Genomic DNA, 20,041 nt, shown 5'->3' with positions numbered 1-20,041 from the left:
TGGAATGAAAGAAACCAAGAAGACCTCAGTGGGGACCTTCCCTGGTGGTCCAGTGGACAAGACTCCCCACTTTCACTGCAAGGGGCACAGGGATGATTCCTGGTCAGGGAAATACGATCCCAAATGCCCAGCCTTTCTAGCATAGCCAGGAAAAGGAGACCTAACTAAACGAGGGGATATACTATGTCCACAGATTAGAAGACTCAGTGTTGTTACAAGATCAATTCTCCCCCAAACTATCCATGAATTTAATGCAGATCCAATCTAAATGCCAACAAGCATTTTGGTAGAATCAGTAGGCTGATTCTCTACACTTTATATGGAAAAGCAAAGGGGCTGAAACAGGCAAAACAATTTTTAAAAGGAGCAAAAGTTGGAGGATTCAAATTACTTCAAGACATTAGAAAATTACAGTAATCAAGACCTTAAGGCATCAGCAAGAGGATAAAGGCACAAGCTAACAGACCAGAACAGAGTACAGGAGCGGCTCACACGCATCGATTCTCAACCAAGCTGCCAGGACAGCCGATGGGAAAAGAGTCGGGCATCTTCAAGAAATGGTGCCGGAACACTTAGACAGTCATATGCAAAAACAATGACCTCAACCACAACTTGTCGTAAACAAAAACCACTTAAGAGGATTACAGACTTAAATGTAAAACCTAAAACTAGCAATTCTAGATGTCTACACACTAGGAAACGCTTGTGACTCAGGTTAGGGGACAATTTCTTAGGAAGGACACACCAAAAAAGACTCATTAAAATCAAACAACAACAACAAAATATGGGAAACTGAATTTCATCAAAAGGAAAAGCTTCTGCTCTCTGGAAGACCCCACTAAGAAAGTGGGAAGACAAACCAGTAACTGCAAGGAAATACTTGCGGACACTTAGCTGGTCAGAATAAAGCGGAGTGTCTCAACAAGCCTGTAGAAAGGGGCGCAGCAAGACAGAGCGAGCAGACGCTGCACCGAAGGGACACACGCACAGGCAGCGAGCGTGACACAGCGCCTGCACCATCGGCCGCTGGAGAGACGGAGATTAGAGCACGGTGAAGCAGTACTACACACCCGTCAGAACGGTCCTGAGTGTGAGGACTGTACTGAGTGACCCCCAGTGACATTCAGATGGGAGTTTCAGAAACCTTACCAACTTGCGGACAGTTTCCCTGAGCACCTTCTCGTCCTCAATCATGATGGCCATGTCTTTCTGAACAGTTGAGGCCACGACGACGTCTAGGACATCCGCCTTGGAAGCCATCTTGCAGATCATCTCGTCGTGGGAGAACACGCAGTAGCGGTGGAGCAGGCGGTAATGCTCCACGCACTGTCGGCCTAAGGGCAGCTGCGCCAAAAGGGGAAGACACGTGACGTGCGGAAGGGGACACCTGCCTGTCTCCAAAGACCCCTGTATTACCAAACGAACAAATATCACATCTCGGGTTATCACCCGTATTATACATCACCCCTACAACTAGACTCAAAGAAGCCTCGGACCTTTTAAAATCTTTGCATCTCAAAGATCTGGCTATTAGGGACCTTAATTGTAACAGGGTTTTAAAACCCAAAGTATTCCTGAGGCATTACTGTCTACAACAATGTAGAATTTAATCAGAAATATGAATCTTCACATTTCCTGAAGCAACTGTGTGAAATTGGTGTGGTTAACCTACTTCAGGAACAAAAATGCTCTAAAAACTATTATTACTGTACAGAAAATAATTAGAGGTGTAGGAAGTAGCACTGTTTTTATTAAAAAGCACTGAAACAAGGTTACAATTTATTAGCTTTAACACCACACCCACTTAAAACTAGACAGCTCTTTTTAAGTAAATGAAAAGTATTAATACTAATATAAAAATGCAATTTACAACCATCTAAAATCAAGTATCATTAAAAATTACTGTGTTTGGAAAATTTAAGTCAATGTACAGTCTTCAGATTGGAAATGTTTGTTGTTAGTTTGTAATGAGATATGAGCTTCAAGCAAAACATAACTCAACAGACTCTTCACGAGGTCCTGGGTTCACACTGCGGGCTAGTGCCTTCTCCTGCTGGAAGGTGCTCGACTGGCAAACCTGCCGTCTCAGCAGCAACTGGTTTAAGCAACTAGAAAGTCTATACCACTTCTGCAGGAAAACCAGTACATGTCAAAAGGCTCACTAGGTCATAATTACACACCCAATCAACAGTGCAGAAGTTAACGGCCTCAGCAAAATTGAAACCTTGATTGAAACCGCTGTGGTAGGCTCTTGGAAACGTGATCACAAACTCCCCAGCACACTGATTAGTTCGGTAAACCTAAGGAGACAAAAATTGGAGATTTTCAGTGACATTTCTCATGAAAGACTCTGGACACAGAGTATCAGACCCAGAAAGGGCAGGCAAACAAGTGTGGTGGGTATTGCCTAGAGATACTTGTTTCTGCCACAAGATGGAGTGGTTACTCAGACTTCCAGGTGTGTAAGTATCTCAAGAGAAAACAGCTTACACAACAACCTGGCTATATCCAGGATCAGGACACACCCTTCTAAATAGTATCATAAATGAAAGAGGATCTCCTACCACCCAGTAAAGAAATTCCACTCTATTTCAAGGCTCTCGTTCGATACAGAACTCTTCCTGATTTGGGCCTCAAACTTAAACCCCTCCAATTCCTCTTTTCCAACTGCTCTCACCCAAAAGACACCCACACTGTTCTAGGCACACAATCCTCATGCTGAACCAATTATTATGTAATAATAACATCAGGGGCTTCCCAGGTGGCACAGTGGTAAAAAAAAATCTGCCTGCCAATGCAGGAGACACAGGAGAGAGATGTGTTCGATCTCTGGGTGGGGAAGATCCCCTGGAGTAGGAAATGGCAACCCACTCCAGTAACCTGCCTGGGAAATCCCACAGACAGAGGAGCCTGGTGGGCTGCAGTCCACGGGGTCGCAGAGATGGGCCTGACTGTGCCCGCACACACGCGCCTCCACCAGCAGTTCTCCAAAACGCACTTCCCAGACCAAGAGCACCGTCGACTGGCCGCTTGTTGGAGTGCAAGCTCTCCAGTGCCAGCCAGGCAGGCTACGAGGCCGAGCAGCCCCTGGCTGAGGCCCAGCCCTGTGCTGCAGCATGCGCTCAGGGCTCCAACAGGCAAAGTGTGAGGACCACTAACCACCACACAGTCCCGTCACCAGGACTGCCTCCTCCCTCCCCAACTCTGTGCCACACACACCACACTTCTTCAGGGCCCCACACCTGGGCTTAAATGCCCTCATGAGCCCTTTCCAGTTCTCCAGAGTTGACACCATTGTCAAACCACACCATCCTTCCATTGTCTGTGTAAACACTATGTCTTTTCTCTTAGACTGTGGGCCCTAAAATGCACAGTGTCATCCATCTGCCTCTCTAGATCCAGAGTCTAGCCCCATATGGGTTACTCAGCTATTAAAGGACTGGGCTGGAGGTCTCTTCTAAAGCCAGCTACCAGCTCGTCCCAGTGCTTAAAATTCCTTCACAGTCAAGTCAGCCTGCAATGCACGAGACCTGGGTTCGATCCCTGGGTCGGGAAGATCCCCTGGAGAAGGAAATGACAACCCACTCCAGTATTCTTGCCTGGAGAATTCCACGGACAGAGGAGCCTGGTGGGCTATAGTCCATGGGGTCACAGAGAGTCAGACATAACTGAGTGACTAACTTTTGCTTTTTTTTTTTTGCAAAGCAAATCAGAAAGGTCCATCAATGTGGGGTGGGAAATCAATACGGAAAATGCCAACAATGAGGTGATGGTGGTGTTTTGATGGCTACTGGTCCCTATTTTCTAAGGTTTGGCCCATGAATATTCGAAGGTCCTTTAAAGAGAAGTCCTCTCCATCTGCCCCACTTCCTGGCTTGTGAATCCAAAAGCACGAAATGGAGACCTTGAGATCAAGAATTTCTCTTAACACTGTAAATGTATCATCTACACTCGCTTGAGCTAACTAAGTTGGATTCTCCAACTTTATACATTTCAATCTGGCCTGCCAAAATGTCTTCCGAGTTTCCACTGAAAGGAAGTCAGTAAACAAAAGTGTCACTTTGTACAGAAACCTCAGAGGAAAAAGCATACAGCACCTTTCAGTCTAGAGTGGGAGCCCTGAAATCCAAGCTCAAGACCTTGAAATGAATTTTCTATTTTTGTTGTTGTTGTTCTTTGAATTTTCTCTTAAACTAAGCTTAACTGGGGGGGCGGGGGGGGAGGGGAGCGCGGGGGGGGGGGGGCGCGGGTGGGTAGTGTTTAAGATCCACCCGGAAGTCACCGTTTCAGTTCACCATTCAAAACCAGGGCCGGGCATATTCAATACTTTCTAAAGGAGGAATGGCCTATGAAGGCGTCACACCCACAAGTTTAGATCTAATTTATGACAGAACCCAGCCAGTTCCATAGTGAAAGCGAAAGTCGCTCAGTCACGTCCGACTCTTTGTGACCCCATGGACAGTCCATGGAGTTCTCTAGGCCAGAATCCTGGACGGGGTAGCCTTTCCCTTCTCCAGGGGATCCTCCCAACCCAGGGATCGAACCCAGGTCTCCCGCACTGCAGGCAGATTCTTTACCAGCTGAGCCACCAGGGACGCCCAGGAATCCTGGAGTGGGCAGTAACACAGCAACTAACTTGCACCAACAAGACTCATTTCCTGAGGTTTTCGTTTTGCTGCTTTGAAGAGCTAAAGCTACAAACTGAGTGACAGTTTGGAAGGCAGGGATGGCGCCGGCCGCAGCCGAGGAACACACTGTGCACTGAACGCTGGGGAGGGGGAGGAGGCGGCCCCGCACTCACTGTGGTAAAACGAGGCTGCTCGGCAAGCTGGTCAGCAACTGTACCAGACCAGCTTTCTTGATGGTGTTTTGAGGATCCAGTCCCACTGGCTTAATGCAATTTTGTACGAAATTACACCACACAGTTATTTCTACACAACCAAATCAACTGCATAAAGTCTCAGGCAATGGGGAGAAAAAGAAGCGGGGAGTTAAGTCTGGGTGGCAGGAGGATCGACCCAAACATACAGGCACTTCGTGAGTCATCAGGGTGTTGGGGTTCATGATGGTGACAAGCTGGTGGAGAAGGTCGGGCTGGGAGATGAAGAGCTCTGGGGCCAGCTTCTTCATCACAGTCTCCAGCTGCTCGGCGGCATACCCTGGAACTCCGTACCAGGTCTTTGGCTCACCCCTAAAGCAGTAAAAGCAGAACAATCTCAAAAAACACATGGTATTTCAGCAGCTTCTTACAAATCAACCAGCAAATATCCACGCAAACAAAATGGTTCACCAGTTTCTGTTTTTAAGACCTTGCTTCGTAAGGCAATGTTCAACCTGAAACAATGTCCCCGAGTGTCACCGGAAGTAGGACCTGAACATAGCGATGCGCTTTGCCTCTTCAAGTGTAAAGTCTGAATATGGGAGTTCCACCTGAGGCCCCCTCTTTCCTCCCATTTTACCTGACCCTTCAGAAAACACAGGGGTCGCGCATCCTGAGAACATAAGGCATCACGTGAGTAGAGGGCAAGGTGGCGGCCACAGCTGTCCACAGCGGCTAACGAGGGGCAGCAGCCCGAGCCTTGCCTTCCCTTGCCTGCGCTGCTGGAGGAGTCAGACCCAACTCCAGGGAGGCAACCAGCACTTCCACAGAGCTCTCATTCTTCCAAGGCACAGTGGCCTGTTGGCCAATCAATCTGTAACAGCCTATGAGGTGTGGTAAACACCGCCACTTCACAGTTGGAAGTGCCTGCTTGGGGAGCAGGACTGATGCTCTGCCCATATAGTGCCAACTCCAGGTCCTTGTGTGAGGAGTTATATCCCCTCCCGCCTCCTCCCACCACAGGCACGCGAGGAGGCGGCCCACTCCACCTGACACAGAAGTCGGTCCTCGGCCAGCCCTCAGAAGCAGGTGGCTCCGAGAACCTAGAGCAACCGCGGGCCCTGAGCCCTGTCCCTCATCCAAGGGGGCTGCCAAGGCTGCCACTGCCACCCAACGGGAACAGTGCTCTCTAGACTTCTTGTGAGTAAAGACTTCTCTGAGGGTTAGAGAAAAACTGCCTATCTTCCCACCAAAACCCATGAGCAAGCTCAGGGCTCCGTGGACTTCATATAGATTCTTAAGAGCCTTTGTCTCAGCATGTCAGGCTGCTTGTTCCAACAGCAGTCAACAAAAATCTTAAGGAATAAAAAATTCATTACTCTTCAGACAGAGTTAAAGGGTGTGTCACAGTTAAGAGGTGGGTACGTATTCCAGCCCAGCTGGTGTGCTTTTCACAGGCTCTCTGGACTCCTCACCAGTGCAGGTAGTTAATCGAGTAGCTCCAGTGGTCTTCAATGTGCCAGCAGAAGGAAGAGAAGCACATTCCCACATAGAGCCAAGGGAGCTTCATGCCGCATATGTCAGCAGTGATGTGAGCAAGCACAGACTGCTCCATCACGGGCATGTTGTTCAGATTCCAGCCACTATCAAGATACTCCTAAAAATAAGGAGATAAAAAAAGGATAAAGGTTTAGCTCTAACATGCTAACAATTTGGAACTCCACTGGTTTCAAAAGGCTGGCTGTAAATAGTCCTCAAAATTAAGAGAATGGGGGTGGGGGGGGATTTGGGGGGGGAGAGGAGCAGCCACTGTGCCTACTTCCTGGATGCCCATCGATCACTTCTGCCCAGCTTTTGCGCCTTATGCAAGTGGGTACGCACACGCACACGCACACGCACACACACACGCCTGATCCCAGTGCCTCATGTTTTCTTCAGAAGGAGAAACTAAAATTATAGAATCTGAAGGCAAAGGGAGGTAAGCGATTCTCCCCTATTATCCAGGATTCTCATTTTTCTGTGAATTCCTTCTTCCGACCAGCTCTAAGGGCACCTGCCTCCTCCTCCAAGTCTCGGCGCTCGCAGCTTAGCTCACCTCCTCCTCGGGCGAGAGCTTGACTTTCCCATCTCGGACAGGGAAGCCACTGCCGAACTCCTTTGAGGCAATATCGGCTCCATATTCCACGGTGACATCCTCTTCAATAGTGCTCACTAGTCGCCAAAATTCCTTCTCTACCAGTTCCGTGGGAACCATCTGTAAACAAAACAGCGAGGAACAGAAGAAAGCGGCTTTCTGCAGCTGCTCATGGCCCATGAGCAACCTAAGGATCACAGGGTAGTAGGCTGAGGAAAAACAGTCCCTAACACCCCAAAGGGCTCCCCCGGTGGGTCAACGGTAAAGAGTGTGAATGCCGATGCAGGAGACACAGGTTCGATCCCTGGGTCGGGAAGATCCCCTGGAAGAGGAAATGGCAACCCCCTCTAGTGCTCTTGCCTGGAGAATCCCGTGGACAGAGGAGCCTTGGGGGGCTACAGTCCATGGGGTTGCAAGAGTTGGACAAGACTTGGCACGCATGCCGTGTCCCAAATGCGCCGCAACTGGCCCGTCTGCAGCACAGATGTGAACATTATCTTCTTAAAAACACTCTTATAACCAGAGAGTATGAACTAAAAACCCATGCTCCTCTATCAACAGCCCGGCCACCACCGTAAAGGGGTCAAGGAAGGCAAAATGCGGAGATTTAAGAGCTGGAAGTGTTTTTCTGTTTTCAGAAATCCAAAACACAACCTGGTTGACTACTGTTTAGTAACAACGGTTAGCTGTGTTTGAATGATGCTTTATCTTTTGAGATGCGTCTGATCACATCACTCTGAATCCACGTTCTCACTCTTTGCACCTGACCTGGCAGAGAGTGATGCGGGCAACCTCAAGGTAAAGATAGGCTGCCGTGATTTTGCAGCTGCAAGCTCACATGTAAAGAGCCGCCAGGAATGTAAAAGAATGCTTAAGGTCTGCTGTTCATCTGATATGAGGCCAGAGGCCAGTCTCTAAGTCCTCGTTTCAGTGAAATAAAAAGCCAACCACAGACAGAAGAGGCACCAGAACTGTTTTAGCAAACATATGGAGAAATAATATGTAATACAGGAGGGGTCAAAAGAACTGAAAATTTAAAGGGAATATAACTTGAATTTATTCATAAGCCTGTTAAATAAGGGGCTATTTTAAGTAACAGTTAACATTAGTGATACTAGGAGAAGCAGGTTCACCCATACATTGCTGGGATCGCATAAATGGTACAGCTTGGTGTACCAGATGGGGAGAAGATGGACAAATATTAAGAAAATAATCCAACCAAAGAGATGCATACAATGTTTGCTATAGCACTTTATTACTAGTGAGAAAAAGAAAACACAGCTTAAGTCTCCAAAATTATGGTAGGAGCCCTTTCACCCTGGTGCACTCATTTACTGGACGAAGCGCGCTTATGCTTCCAAGTGAACAGAGGAGGGTTTAAAAGTGTGAAGCTCACAGCGCTAATTCATGACAACATAAGGACACGCAACAGGCCCCCAGGGCACAGCACACTGACTGGCACACAGGGGTCATTCAGCAGACGTGGCGTCTTCTTCAGACTACGTTTGTGAACTGGAAGGACTGCCAGTGTGGGACTTTAATCGGCGTTCTGTCCCTGCTGCTACATCGTTTGTCTCAAAAAGCCTGTCCTTAGAGAAAGCCAATGAAATCTTAAGAGTGCATTTTAAAAGTATTGTGGAATTTTAATACTACTCAACAAATTAAAGGTTTTATTGTGCATGAATTGACTACCAGAGTTAAGAACCAACTCAAATATCCTCAATACACCTTCCCTCAAAGTTATTAGAATCCTAAATCAGAGCAGCATGTATGTACATACATGGACTGGCATGTTGAAGTAATCAGATTTGAATGCATCTGCCATTTCACCGAAAGTACGGAGAGTATAGTCCCTGGCCGCCTGCTCAAAGCCAAATGCTTCTTGTGGCTTACTGCATTCCTGTCAAAAAACAAAGAGAAAGGAAAAATATTTAAGTATATTCATATTTACTTACAGTTCACATGTATGTATATATGAGAAATCATAATTACATGTTTATTAAAATTACTTGTGCAGTGTAATTCTACTTGTCTGGAAAACATTAACAGTGGTTATCTATTGTGAAGTTATCTATATTTTAGGTTGTTCAGTTCCTAAGAGTTTTTGCAAAGAGCATACAATGCTTTTTTTTAAATGAGAAGTTTTAAAGCATAGTTATTAAAGCATTTTTCTGCCTCTTAGCTGACTACATAGCTGTGCAGTCACTTCCAAGACCTCCTTTCCATTCAGGCCCACCCCAGTTTTTATCATGAGCCTCATTATTATCAACTGCCCAATATAAAACACAAAGGCAAAGAAAACACATTTGAAGGAAACGCTTTACGGCCGCCTCTGCTATCACTTCTGACCTGAGCCAAGCACTTAGGACACCTCCAGTCTCCCTTGGGAACGTCATGGAGCGGCGGGATCAGGCAGAAGGTGTGGTAGCTGTCATCACACCCGTCGCACAGGAGAAGCCGGTCCTCGTCGCTGCCACTGCCACACAAGAGGCAGACGTACAGGTCAACCTGCAGCGTGAAAACAGGCACGAACGCAGGCATGAGCCACAGGAAGGCTCTTGGGAAATTCTAAGAATGTGATGAGTCTGCAGCGTAATCTAGTCTCTTCAATCTGCTGCAGATGAAAACGCTTCCTCCTCTGTGAGGAACGTTTTAAATAAAAATGCTTCACCTTCTGTAAGAGATATTTCACAATACCCATGCACTCCCAACTGTACAGAGTAATTTTCAAGATTTCTCAATCATGTGTTTTAAAGTTACTTGTTAAATATCCAGCTTGTAGTAACTTACAGAAAGATTAAGTCTTCTAGAAGAGTAATATGTTAGGCAATAAATTATTCATCTAACCAAAAACAGAACTTACAAAGGAAAAGTTTAATTTTAGCATGTTAAAAGGAAACTGTTTTAAGTTAATCAAGCATATCAAATTACCCCTTTACATCCTAATTCAAGAGTGATAGTTAAGCAGCTCTCCCAAATACACAAGGACAAAACTACTCAGAAATCACCTACTATAAGTTGAATACCGTTTCCCCCAAATTCACATGTTGAGTCTTGACTCCCAGCACCTCAGAATGCGACTGCATTTGGAGACAGGGTCTTCAAGAGGTCGTTAAAGAGGTCATATTTGTTTTTGTTTAGCTGCACAGGCGTGTGCGACTCTTTTGCAATCCCATGCCTGCCAGGCTCCTCTGTTCATGGGATTTCTCAAGCAAGAACACTGGAGCAGGTTGCTATTTCCTTCTCCAAGGGATCTTCCCAACCTAGGGATCAAACCTGAGTCTCTAGCATTGTACGTGGATTATTTAACGCTGAGCCAGCAGGGAAGCCCCAAAAGGCCCTATGAATGGGCCTTAATCCAATCTGACTGGTGTCCTGATAACAAGGGGAGACTCGCACACAGACACACAGAGCCCAGGACAGAGGCCTCTGGCACAAACCAGGCCTGCAGACACCTTGACCTCAGACCTGCAGCCTCCACCGCTGGGGGAAATCGGGTTCTGCTGCTGAAGCCGCTCAGTCTGTGATACTTCATCATGGCAGCCCAAGCAGGCGTCTTCGCTGTAGCCAACAGAGACCCGGACTGGCTCACAGAACCACTTTTCTGATGGCTGTGTTTTCGTGGTGGGGCAGGGACAGATATTTATGAAGAGAACATTTAACTGCGTAACGTCAAATTCCAAGATCAAAAGTACTGTTGTTAAGCTGCTGCTCCCAGGCGCTCAGAAGGGGGCTGAGGGAGAAGCCTGGCTTTTTCTGTCCCCGAGTGAACAGCCCTGCCAGGCCCTGGCTTCCCGGGGCCCCACACTCCTTCCCCTTTCCTTCCTTGCTGGAGAACACCATCGTGATTTTCTGATCCACCTGCAGCTTACCTGGAGGCAGGTGAGTCACTTAGCAACGACGGCATAGGCCTGAGCTCACCATTATTCAGGGCTAAACGGCATGGCCTCCAGAGACACGGCCGTCCTTGTCCCCAGGAGTGACTGCCATCTTCACGATGCGTCCGTGTTCCCTGTTTACAAGCTGACGATACAAACCACCTCCACAGGTCTCTTCACTGTGAGAGACCCTGAACCAGCAGTCCCAGGCAAGGCATTAAATATTTATAAACTGGGCCATAGAAGAGTTTAAACATGTCAACTCACAGCATTGGTAGTTTTTTTAGCTCGACTCTTGGGTTTTTCCTTCTCACTTTCTGTAACATACTCTTTCTTTTCAACAGGTTCTTGCTTGATGCTGCTTTTCATGTCTTTGTCTGTAAGAGGCAGTCCAGGTTAGCACTTTCTCTGCTCTGCTTCTTCAGCTTTCTCCCTCCTCACCACCTCCTCCCAAAGCACACCCTGAATGGGTGTCCCGCTGCTCTCACCGCAGCGGCGGCAGGGGCCCCCCGAGCGACCATGCTCAAGGGCTCTGTGCTCATCGCTTTAGGGTCAAGTGCAAACTCTCCCATCACTCAAACTCTAAGATACGAGCACTTCTGGAGATGCTGCTCAAGCCTGTATGCTTCTAACGCGGGAGGTGAAGATACGGTCTTAAGGCTAAGACACCACACATGCAGACAGTGAGCTCCTCTTGCTCTTGCCTGTGAGACTGACAGCTCACCACCAGAGCCCCCTCCACACTGCAGACTGCCCTTCCATGGTCTGAGGCTGCTAACCTAACTTTCTCGTTTCAAAGATGCAGACTTTTTAAAAACACGAGCTATTAGCTAATGGGCTATCCTGTGGCAGGTACTGTACTAAAGCACTACTGTATCTATCACATAATGCTCTGCATCAAATTTGTTTCAAAGACAAGAAAACTGGCATTCACGGAAGATAAGAAACATCTCCAAGGCCATACAACCAGTTAAGTGGTTGAGCCAGGATCAGACTCAGATCTACGTTTTTAAAATCCCATCTGTTTTCTGTTACCTTGTGCTGCCTTTACACTAACACACCAACCACTAAGAAAAGTCCACTTTAATAACGTCTTCATTACTAAGTGCCTCCCTGTCTAGAACTTCTCTCAAGAGAGCACCAAACCTGCCTTTCTGTGACTGACATCACGCAATGGCCAGGCAGGCAGCTAGAACCCAGACTCAGCAAGCGTGCCTGAAAGCAAACCTCTCAGCTCTTCAGTCAAAGGTGCCCATGTGTCTCACAAATCACTGCTTTACAATTAATGTTGCCAAATCAAAATTCAAAGTAGCAACTAGGGGGAGCTGAGACCCTTTCACCTTCTGGTCACTTCATATGTGAACAGATATAATAAGATTTTATTTCTCAGGGTGCAACGCCAATGACTAGTATGTAACCCAGTGACTAGTATGTCAAGCTGCTCCACTATTTTAACTAACAGATGAATGGCTGTTTTCACTTATCTGCTCTTCCTCCCTACCCACGGATGGACGTTCTTACCATTCTCACACTTTGGAGCTGCACATCCCATTCGTCGCCTCAGGTTATGAGTTCTGGCTTCTGTCGTCTCTTCGGGTTCTATTTTAATATTCATGGCCTTAAACAAATTTGTCATATACGTGAGTATCTTCTTTAAAAAGAAAGACATATCCTAAAATCCAGTTGGAATCACAAAATCCCCATAATCTTAAAAATTATCTCTATCAATAGGACATTCAAAACATAGCTCCCTTTCCCCTTAAAGGAGAGACCCCACCTTTATTATTATAATTACTTAAGGAATGAATGAGGAAACTTGTACGTCACGAGTCTTCTCCCCTTTTAACAGGACAAAACCAATCGGGAAAAGGCAAGGGATCAGGGGTGACTGATGGGAAGCATTACTACCCCTGCTGGGAATAGCACGTGTTTCCTCCTAGAAGCTCCTCACTTCTCCTCTGCTCACAACTTACACTCTATTCAGTCATCGTTAAGCCACAGCCTAAACAGTTACAGAAATACCATAATTTCATCAGCCTATAAGCTCTGCTGGCTCTTCCAAAGTTTGGCTGCATTCAAGGAAAATTCAGCTTCCACAGCAATTTCCTATCAATTCCTGTAGTGGACTATCACTATAACCGCTCCCCTAACAGCACTGAGTCATGGGCTCCCATCAGAAAGAGCATGCAAGCCAATCACGGTCCCTAGTAGTCACTAACGTGCTCACACTGGTTGATACGCAAAGCCCTGTCTGCTCTGGGACACAAGTGAGGTTGTGAAACTGCCCCACGTTCACTCACACAGAATTAGGACGTCCACTGCTACCATCACCGTGATGTGTCCTCAAGACAGACCTGGACGCTCACAGCACCTGGATGTCTTACACATTTCAAGATCAAGATGCACTCAAACAAGAGCTCCCTTTAAGGCGAATGCACCGGAGGCCTGCCTGTGGGCTTCAAATAACCGTTTATTCCTATTCGGAGGCACTCTCACTTCAGAAAAATGGAGTCACCAATCTTTTCCCTATTCCAACCCACCTAAATAAAAAATAATTCTCTTATTTATCCATTTTCTCAGAAACCAAAATGGCTGATTTTTTTCATCCTCTCCAATAATTACTAAATAACCCAACTACAGATTCAGAAACCCAACTAATGCCAAGAGGCTTCCCAGTTCTAAATTGTTCTTAATATGTTAATCACTGATTCTTCATACATGTCCATCAAGCCAGGGAAGAACCCCAAACTTTCCCACCTCTGTGTGGGAAAAAGCTAACTGGGAAAACACTTTGCTCCCTTTCTAGGAGAAACCTCTCAGAGCAGGAGTATCTGAAAGCAAGCTGTTTTGTTAGCCGTTCACTCCTGATCTTCCCTCCTGCTTCTCTTTCATTTCACCTGTGTTCAATTCCCTGCCCCTTGCCGTCGCAGCACGAACGTTTGCCACAGACATATTCCTCTTCAGGAAGTCTGACAGAAACAACTGTCACTACCTGCTTCCTAAATGCTTTGTTAAAAAGACAAAGTTCTTCTCAGCGAAAAATCTTCAACTTCACACCTACTAGTCTTAACCCCCAATAAACTCTGCCCAACATCATCAGGGTCACAATGAATGCCTATTCTTCCCAAGTCTCTGACTGTTAACCATTCAGCAGCAGACTGACCCGGCAGCATAAACCTAGAAGGAGTTCCTCAATTCCTCGCCCCTCTAACAGTGCGATTCCTCCAAGTGCAAAAGCCAGCGTACACGCAGCATGCCTCTGTGAGGTCAGGGAAGTTCAGCCTGTGAAGAGCGCATGCGCGACGGAGTCCAGGGTCAGAGACTCCAGCACTGGGCTCCAGGCCTGCCCAGCCTCACGAGGCTCTCACCTCCGCTCTCATGCGTTTTGCTCGGCGGGCTGGAGGACAGGTTTCCGAGGGCTGCACAGACTGCCTCTGGGGAATATCATGGGGTTTGTACTCCTTGTCCTTTGTGTCTGTGGTCAGGTTTGGCTTCTGCAGACACTGGAAATAAAACACAACTGTACTGATGAATTTCTCCCGTTTTAATCTTAAGAGAATTTCAATGGATTTTTGCAGGGTATATGTTACAATTACTGATGGAAATACAGGTGTGCAATCTCTAAAATCTAAATAAATAAATGCAAAGACAAGTCTGCAGTTATCAACCATATACACACACATATAGTTATAACACCTTGAACTTTTTTCCAGGAGGTGAACAGTGCTGCTTCAACTCATGTAATGCTGATGTCATCTGATCAGGTTACAACAGGCCACAGCAGGCTCAAAGCAGCTCCCATGAGCCAGTGGCAATTACCCCTGCTTACAACTTGTCAATTAACTGAAGGTCTAAATTGCTAGAAAGGCCCCTATACGTTCCCAAAATAGCTTTCCATAATTGGAATCTCATTTTTTTAAAAAATTTACAGCAATGAAATGTGGAATTCAGTAAGTTTTCTAAATTATGTTATGCTATCCTGTAGGTTTAAACATAACTAGCCACCTTCTGTTATCAAAAAAATATCATTTGCATTGAGAAAACAGATTACCTGACTGTTCTCCCATATTAAGGCTTTCCTTTTCTTCAACATATCCCTACAAAGTCTCATTCACAAGGCAAAGGTTAACAGGCAGCCCCCAGGAGTAACTCTGGTTCTGGTCATACAACAGTGTCTTTTTGCTCTGATTTTTCTTTTTGGTTTGACTGTAAAAGGGTGATTCAATGCCAGTGCGACAAAACAGTGATAGCAAAGTTTCGCCACCGAATCGAGTATGAATTTCAAGAAAATACTGCTCCTCTGTAAGAGGACCCACAAACATCCCAGGCAGCATTTCTAAGAGCCGTTTCCACAGCGTGAGCACAGATGGCTGTCATGCATCCGCACTCAGTGGAAGGTGCACTCGAGTGACAGTCTTCTACAGCTTCCGCTCTGCGAGCACCGCCGCGGCCAGGGCCTCACTAACGCGCTCGGCGCCCCTCACAACATCTGCAAAAAGAACCCAGAGAAGGGGGGGCAGAAGCCCCGAGACACCACAGAGCCACCACCTGACACAGTCTGCTTCCAACACAGTGTCAGAGACTAGTAACGGAAACTACCACAGACTGCCCGATGCTACGAGCAAGTAACGAACCCGCCACTGGCAGCGCACCCTGTGAACGTGAAAGAGTCTTAGTCTAAGAGATCGGATCTGCAAACACCAGTTCAATTAGAAGAGAGTATCACTGGCACTGTGTAAGTAAGTAGTTGAGAGTATGTTCAGTGAAAACACATAGATGGGAATAAAACCTGTCTACCACCTAAATTAGTCACTTTCATGTATTATATAAACTTTCTACTGAAACCTGAACGTATGTATGATTGTGGACACAGGAACTAGGCTGATTCATAGACATTTTATTAAGTGGAGGGTCAGAAATCAGAATATTGTGTGTGTGGTTCTTAGTCTCCACTGCTGTAAATAGCTCCATAACACATGGTCTGCTTGGCTGTATAAGGGCTTTGAAGAATCAAGATAAAATCAAGCTCAGGAACTTTTAAGAATGTGTATGAAGAGATTAATTTGTTTCAAGTGAAGGTGTTAGTTGCTCAGTCAGTTCAAAACACACCTGATATGTTTGTTCTATATTTAATGCTACCACATGCCAACGCTCAAACAAAGGTTTGAGAAATTGGGCCTTCGAGGTAACTGGAATCATCACACACAACGACATCATGCAATCCCGTGAGACACTAGAGCGCACGGGGCGCGAGACTGAAGCTCTGTCCCGCGCGAGCACAGCGCCAGTCTCTCGAGTTTCCCAAAACTTACTTCAGGCTTCAACAGTTCCTTCACAGAGCACGTGTCTCCCCCAGCCCTTACTAAGGGTTTATTTTTCAAGAGAATTTTTAGGTTTACAGTCTAGTAGAGAGGAAGGTACCTAGATTAACCATACAACCCTTGCCCCCAACACATGCACGGCCTCTCCCATCGTCAACATCCTCACCAGTGTTAGGACACTGGCTCCAGCTGGTGGGCCGACACCAACACAGCCCCCGGAGCCCACCGCTCGCGCCGCAGGGCTCCCTCTCGGTGACGTGCCTGCTCTGGGTCTGGACAAAGGTGGGGCATCACTCAGAGCGCTTTCGCTGCCCTCAGTCTGCTGGGCTCTGCCTGCTCCGCTTCCCTCCGCTGCCCCCACCCCTTGCGATCACTGGTCTTTGCATCACTGGTCTTTTCTTCTCTAGGGTGCCACTGAGGTACAATCATGCAGTGGGCGCAGTCCTCCCACCGGCTTCTTTCACGTAAAGAAACGCACGCAAGCTTCCTCCTTGTCTTCTCAGGGCTTGACCGCTCACTGTTTAGGGCTGAGTAATGCTCCATCGTCTGGGTGCCTCACAATTTGTTTATCCATTCGCCTACTAAAGGACATCTTGGTTGCTTCCAATTTGGGCAATAAAGCTGCAACTCTTTGGGTGAATACCAAGGCATGTGCCTGCCGGGCCGTGTGTGGCAATCAGCACGTTCCGTTCTCTAGGCAGTCGTGCACAGCCCTCCAGGGCGGGGCGCCGTTCTGTTTCCCCACCAGAAGTGGAAAGAAGCTCCTGCTGCTCCACACCCCACCAGCACCGGGGCCGTTGTGCTCTGGATCCGGTCACTTTAATGATGCACAGTGGCCTCCTGTTGTTTTCCATTAAAAATATATGCATTTTGATTCTCCTTTCCTCTCAGGATTATTTTCAAAAATCAGAAATGGGCACAAAATTCACACACAAAGAATGCGACGCAAGAAATCAAAGCAAGGTCTGCACTGGGGCTTCCCTGGTGATCCAGTGGTTAAAAATCCCCGTCAGCGCAATGGCCACGCACTTGACCCCCAGTGCAGGGAGATCCCACATGCCACGGGGCAGCTAAGCCCAAAGGCCACAACTAATGAGCCTGCGCTAGAGCTCATGCTCAACAAGACACCGCTCCAACAAGCCCAGACACTGCAGCCAGAGAGCAACCCCGCTCAGCACCGTGAGAGAAGAGCCCACCCGCAGCGACAAGACCCAGCACAACCGGAAAGAAGCAACCTAAAAAAAAAAGAGGTCTGGGTATAAAAAAGGGAATGCCACAGATTCCTTAAAAACCTGTATCTTCACAGATATACACTGACATGTTAAGCAGGAAAAAAGTAAGATCAATTCTGTACATAAAGAATATACCTCCATTTGTATGTATGTGTATAAAAATAATACATGAGATGAGAGGATTAGGTGGGATTTATTCTCATCCTATTTCCCTTTTAGACTTTTTCCACAATGAACACATCAGTAGACCCCTCAACAAATATTTATGTGTTGTAGATGCAATGTTTGTAAAAGGTTCTTTAAATATCCACTCCTTTCAGAGGTTCTTTAAATATCCACTCCTTTCAGACTATAATTGTATAAATGCTTACATACTTTTCAACTATGAAACTACGGGGCCTCTAAGTACATCAGTTCAGTTCAGTTCAGTCGCTCAGTCGTGTCCGACTCTTTGCGACCCCATGAATCGCAGCACGCCAGGCCTCCCTGTTCATCACCAACTCCCGGAGTTCACTCAGACTCAAGTCCATCGAGTCAGTGATGCCATCCAGTCATCTCATCCTCCATCGTCCCCTTCTCCTCCTGCCCCCAATCCCTCCCAGCCTTGGACGGCAAGGAGATCCAACCAGCCCATTCTGAAGGAGATCAGCCCTGGGATGTCTTTGGAAGGAATGATGCTAAAGCTGAAACTCTGGTATGGCCACCTCATGCGAAGAGTTGACTCACTGGAAAAGACTCTGAGACTCTAAGCACACAGACTGAGCTGTTTCTAAAATGCTGCAACCCGTGAAGCAGAGACTCTTTCTCTGTATTCTTCTAACTTCCGCACCGAGAAGGTTAAAAGGAAAAAACCTACTGTGGCAAAAATATGTAGATCGGATTACAAAACAGAGACATAAAGGTTCCACACACAGTATCCTTAACTATTTCATCCATGGGTTCACTCAACACTCACACAATCCATCTATCTTTAAACAACTTTCTGAATATTAGAATAGTCACATTCTTCGAGGGTAAAAAGAATGCCTTCCTGGAATCACGAGAGAGAAAAAAACGCTATGAGAATCTACAGGGTGCAAGCATCATGGATGGTGTATCTGCCTCAGGACACAGTTCTGATTAGTGGTTCACCCTCTGAAACAGTGATACCTTCCTACTTCTCCGCCTAACAGTTTCTAAAACTACAGGGGCCCCTGCTCTAGTGTACAATATCTCAAAGGGTAATTATGATATTCTTCTTCCTACCAGGGCCTAAAATAAAGTGGGAAATTTTTATAACACTGTTTTGCTTTTAATTAGAAGGAAGTTTTCATCTGAATAATTTGTAAGGAAACAAACATGGTTACACAGAACTATCAGAAAAGGGATCCATTTGCTGTCCAGCACTGCTAAGTCCCCTGCGTGAATGCTAAGTTTCTTCAGTCATGTCCAACTCTCTGCGACCCCATGGACTGTAGTAGCCCAGGAGGTTCCTCTGTCCATGGGATTCTTCAGGCAAGAGTACTGGAGCAGGTTGCCATGCCTCCTCCAGGGGATCTTTCTGACCCAGGGATCAAACCTGCATCTCTTAGATTTCCTCCATCGGCAGGCAGGTTCTTCACCACTGGCACCACCTGGGAAGACCTACCAAGTCCCCTAACTCTTTACCAAAACCAACATTCTATTTGAAAATCTCCTTGGAGATCTCAGCTGGCAAGAGAGCACACAAGCAAGGCATTTCACATGCTATACTTCCATGTGACAGCGAGGATTCCATTTTTTAAAGCCTCACAGTTTCCACTTATTCGCTGTCAGGTGCTCTCGGCTGTGCCGGGCCCCCGTTGCTGCGCGCAGGCCTCTCCGGCTGCGGCGGGTGCGGCTCCTCTCCAGTCGCGGTGCAGGCTTCGCGCTGCAGCAGCTTCTCTTGCTGCCGAGCAGGGACTCTGGGCACGTGGGCTTAGTTGCCCCACAGCATGTGAGACCTTCCCAGAACCAGGGATCAAACCCATGTCCCCTGCATTGGCAGGTAGATGCTTTACTGGTGGACCACCAGGGAAGTCCAGGAATATACTTTAAACAGTAAGTGAACGCAAAAGCATGAGTTGTAACAAGTAGGTGATAACCAACTGCTCATTGTAGGAAATGAGCGTATAATATAGGTTTCAGTTTCATCAAAGACTATTTCCTCCATAACCCTATTCATTCCAAAAACAACCTTTTTAGTATGTTCACTCTAGAAACAGAACAAAAACATCAGAGGAAAAATTGATAAACCAAGTCTTTTAAGGAAGTATTCCATACATAATCAAGGCCTTTTCATTCCTCACAAAGACCATGTACCAATAAGCAGTGAAATAAAACAGGTTAAGGCTAGCCCCACTCACCCTCAAACTGTCTCCAGACAGAAATAAGTTGTAGGGGTTCAGTATTCGCTCATAGTGTCCTCTGATATGAGAGCCCACAGCTTTGCCAGGAGCAAAGCCCATCTTGGTGGCAATTTTGGTCCATTTTCTATCCTTGCAAACAACTGCAAATCCACCTTCCTCTGCAACTAACTGTGAAATAAAACAGCAAAAGGAATCAGAAACAGTTATAGGGAAATCAGCCCTAAATCCCTCAAGCCTAGGTATGGCACCGAAAATACAATGTTCTTGGCTGTGATCATCTTTTTTAAAAAT

The 20,041-nt window shown here is 46.7% G+C and overlaps 1 protein-coding gene across 3 annotated transcripts in view; it reads right to left on the bottom strand.

The window, feature by feature from the left end:
* KDM5B (lysine demethylase 5B) overlaps window positions 1-20,041 on the bottom strand; it is a 70,432-nt gene that overhangs the window by 19,254 nt on the left and 31,137 nt on the right. For 2 of the 3 annotated variants that reach the window (XM_069545022.1, XM_069545023.1), the window contains exons 4-14: window positions 19,748-19,918; window positions 14,200-14,334; window positions 12,353-12,449; window positions 11,099-11,208; window positions 9,303-9,461; window positions 8,734-8,853; window positions 6,915-7,073; window positions 6,295-6,476; window positions 5,029-5,191; window positions 2,181-2,300; window positions 1,150-1,344 (exon numbers count right to left, since the gene is read on the bottom strand). In XM_069545022.1, the coding sequence (XP_069401123.1) occupies window positions 1,150-1,344; window positions 2,181-2,300; window positions 5,029-5,191; window positions 6,295-6,476; window positions 6,915-7,073; window positions 8,734-8,853; window positions 9,303-9,461; window positions 11,099-11,208; window positions 12,353-12,449; window positions 14,200-14,334; window positions 19,748-19,918 (1,611 nt within the window). Of the gene's footprint in view, window positions 1-1,149; window positions 1,345-2,180; window positions 2,301-5,028; window positions 5,192-6,294; window positions 6,477-6,914; window positions 7,074-8,733; window positions 8,854-9,302; window positions 9,462-9,979; window positions 10,977-11,098; window positions 11,209-12,352; window positions 12,450-14,199; window positions 14,335-19,747; window positions 19,919-20,041 lie in introns of those variants that run through there. The other variant, XM_069545025.1, reaches the window with a different exon arrangement.

The sequence above is a fragment of the Ovis canadensis genome, chromosome 12 (assembly GCF_042477335.2).
Source record: "Ovis canadensis isolate MfBH-ARS-UI-01 breed Bighorn chromosome 12, ARS-UI_OviCan_v2, whole genome shotgun sequence".
Classification (NCBI taxonomy): domain Eukaryota; kingdom Metazoa; phylum Chordata; class Mammalia; order Artiodactyla; family Bovidae; genus Ovis; species Ovis canadensis.
The sequence above is the reverse complement of the archived record's forward strand: the minus strand, read 5'-3'. Positions and strand labels throughout refer to the sequence as shown.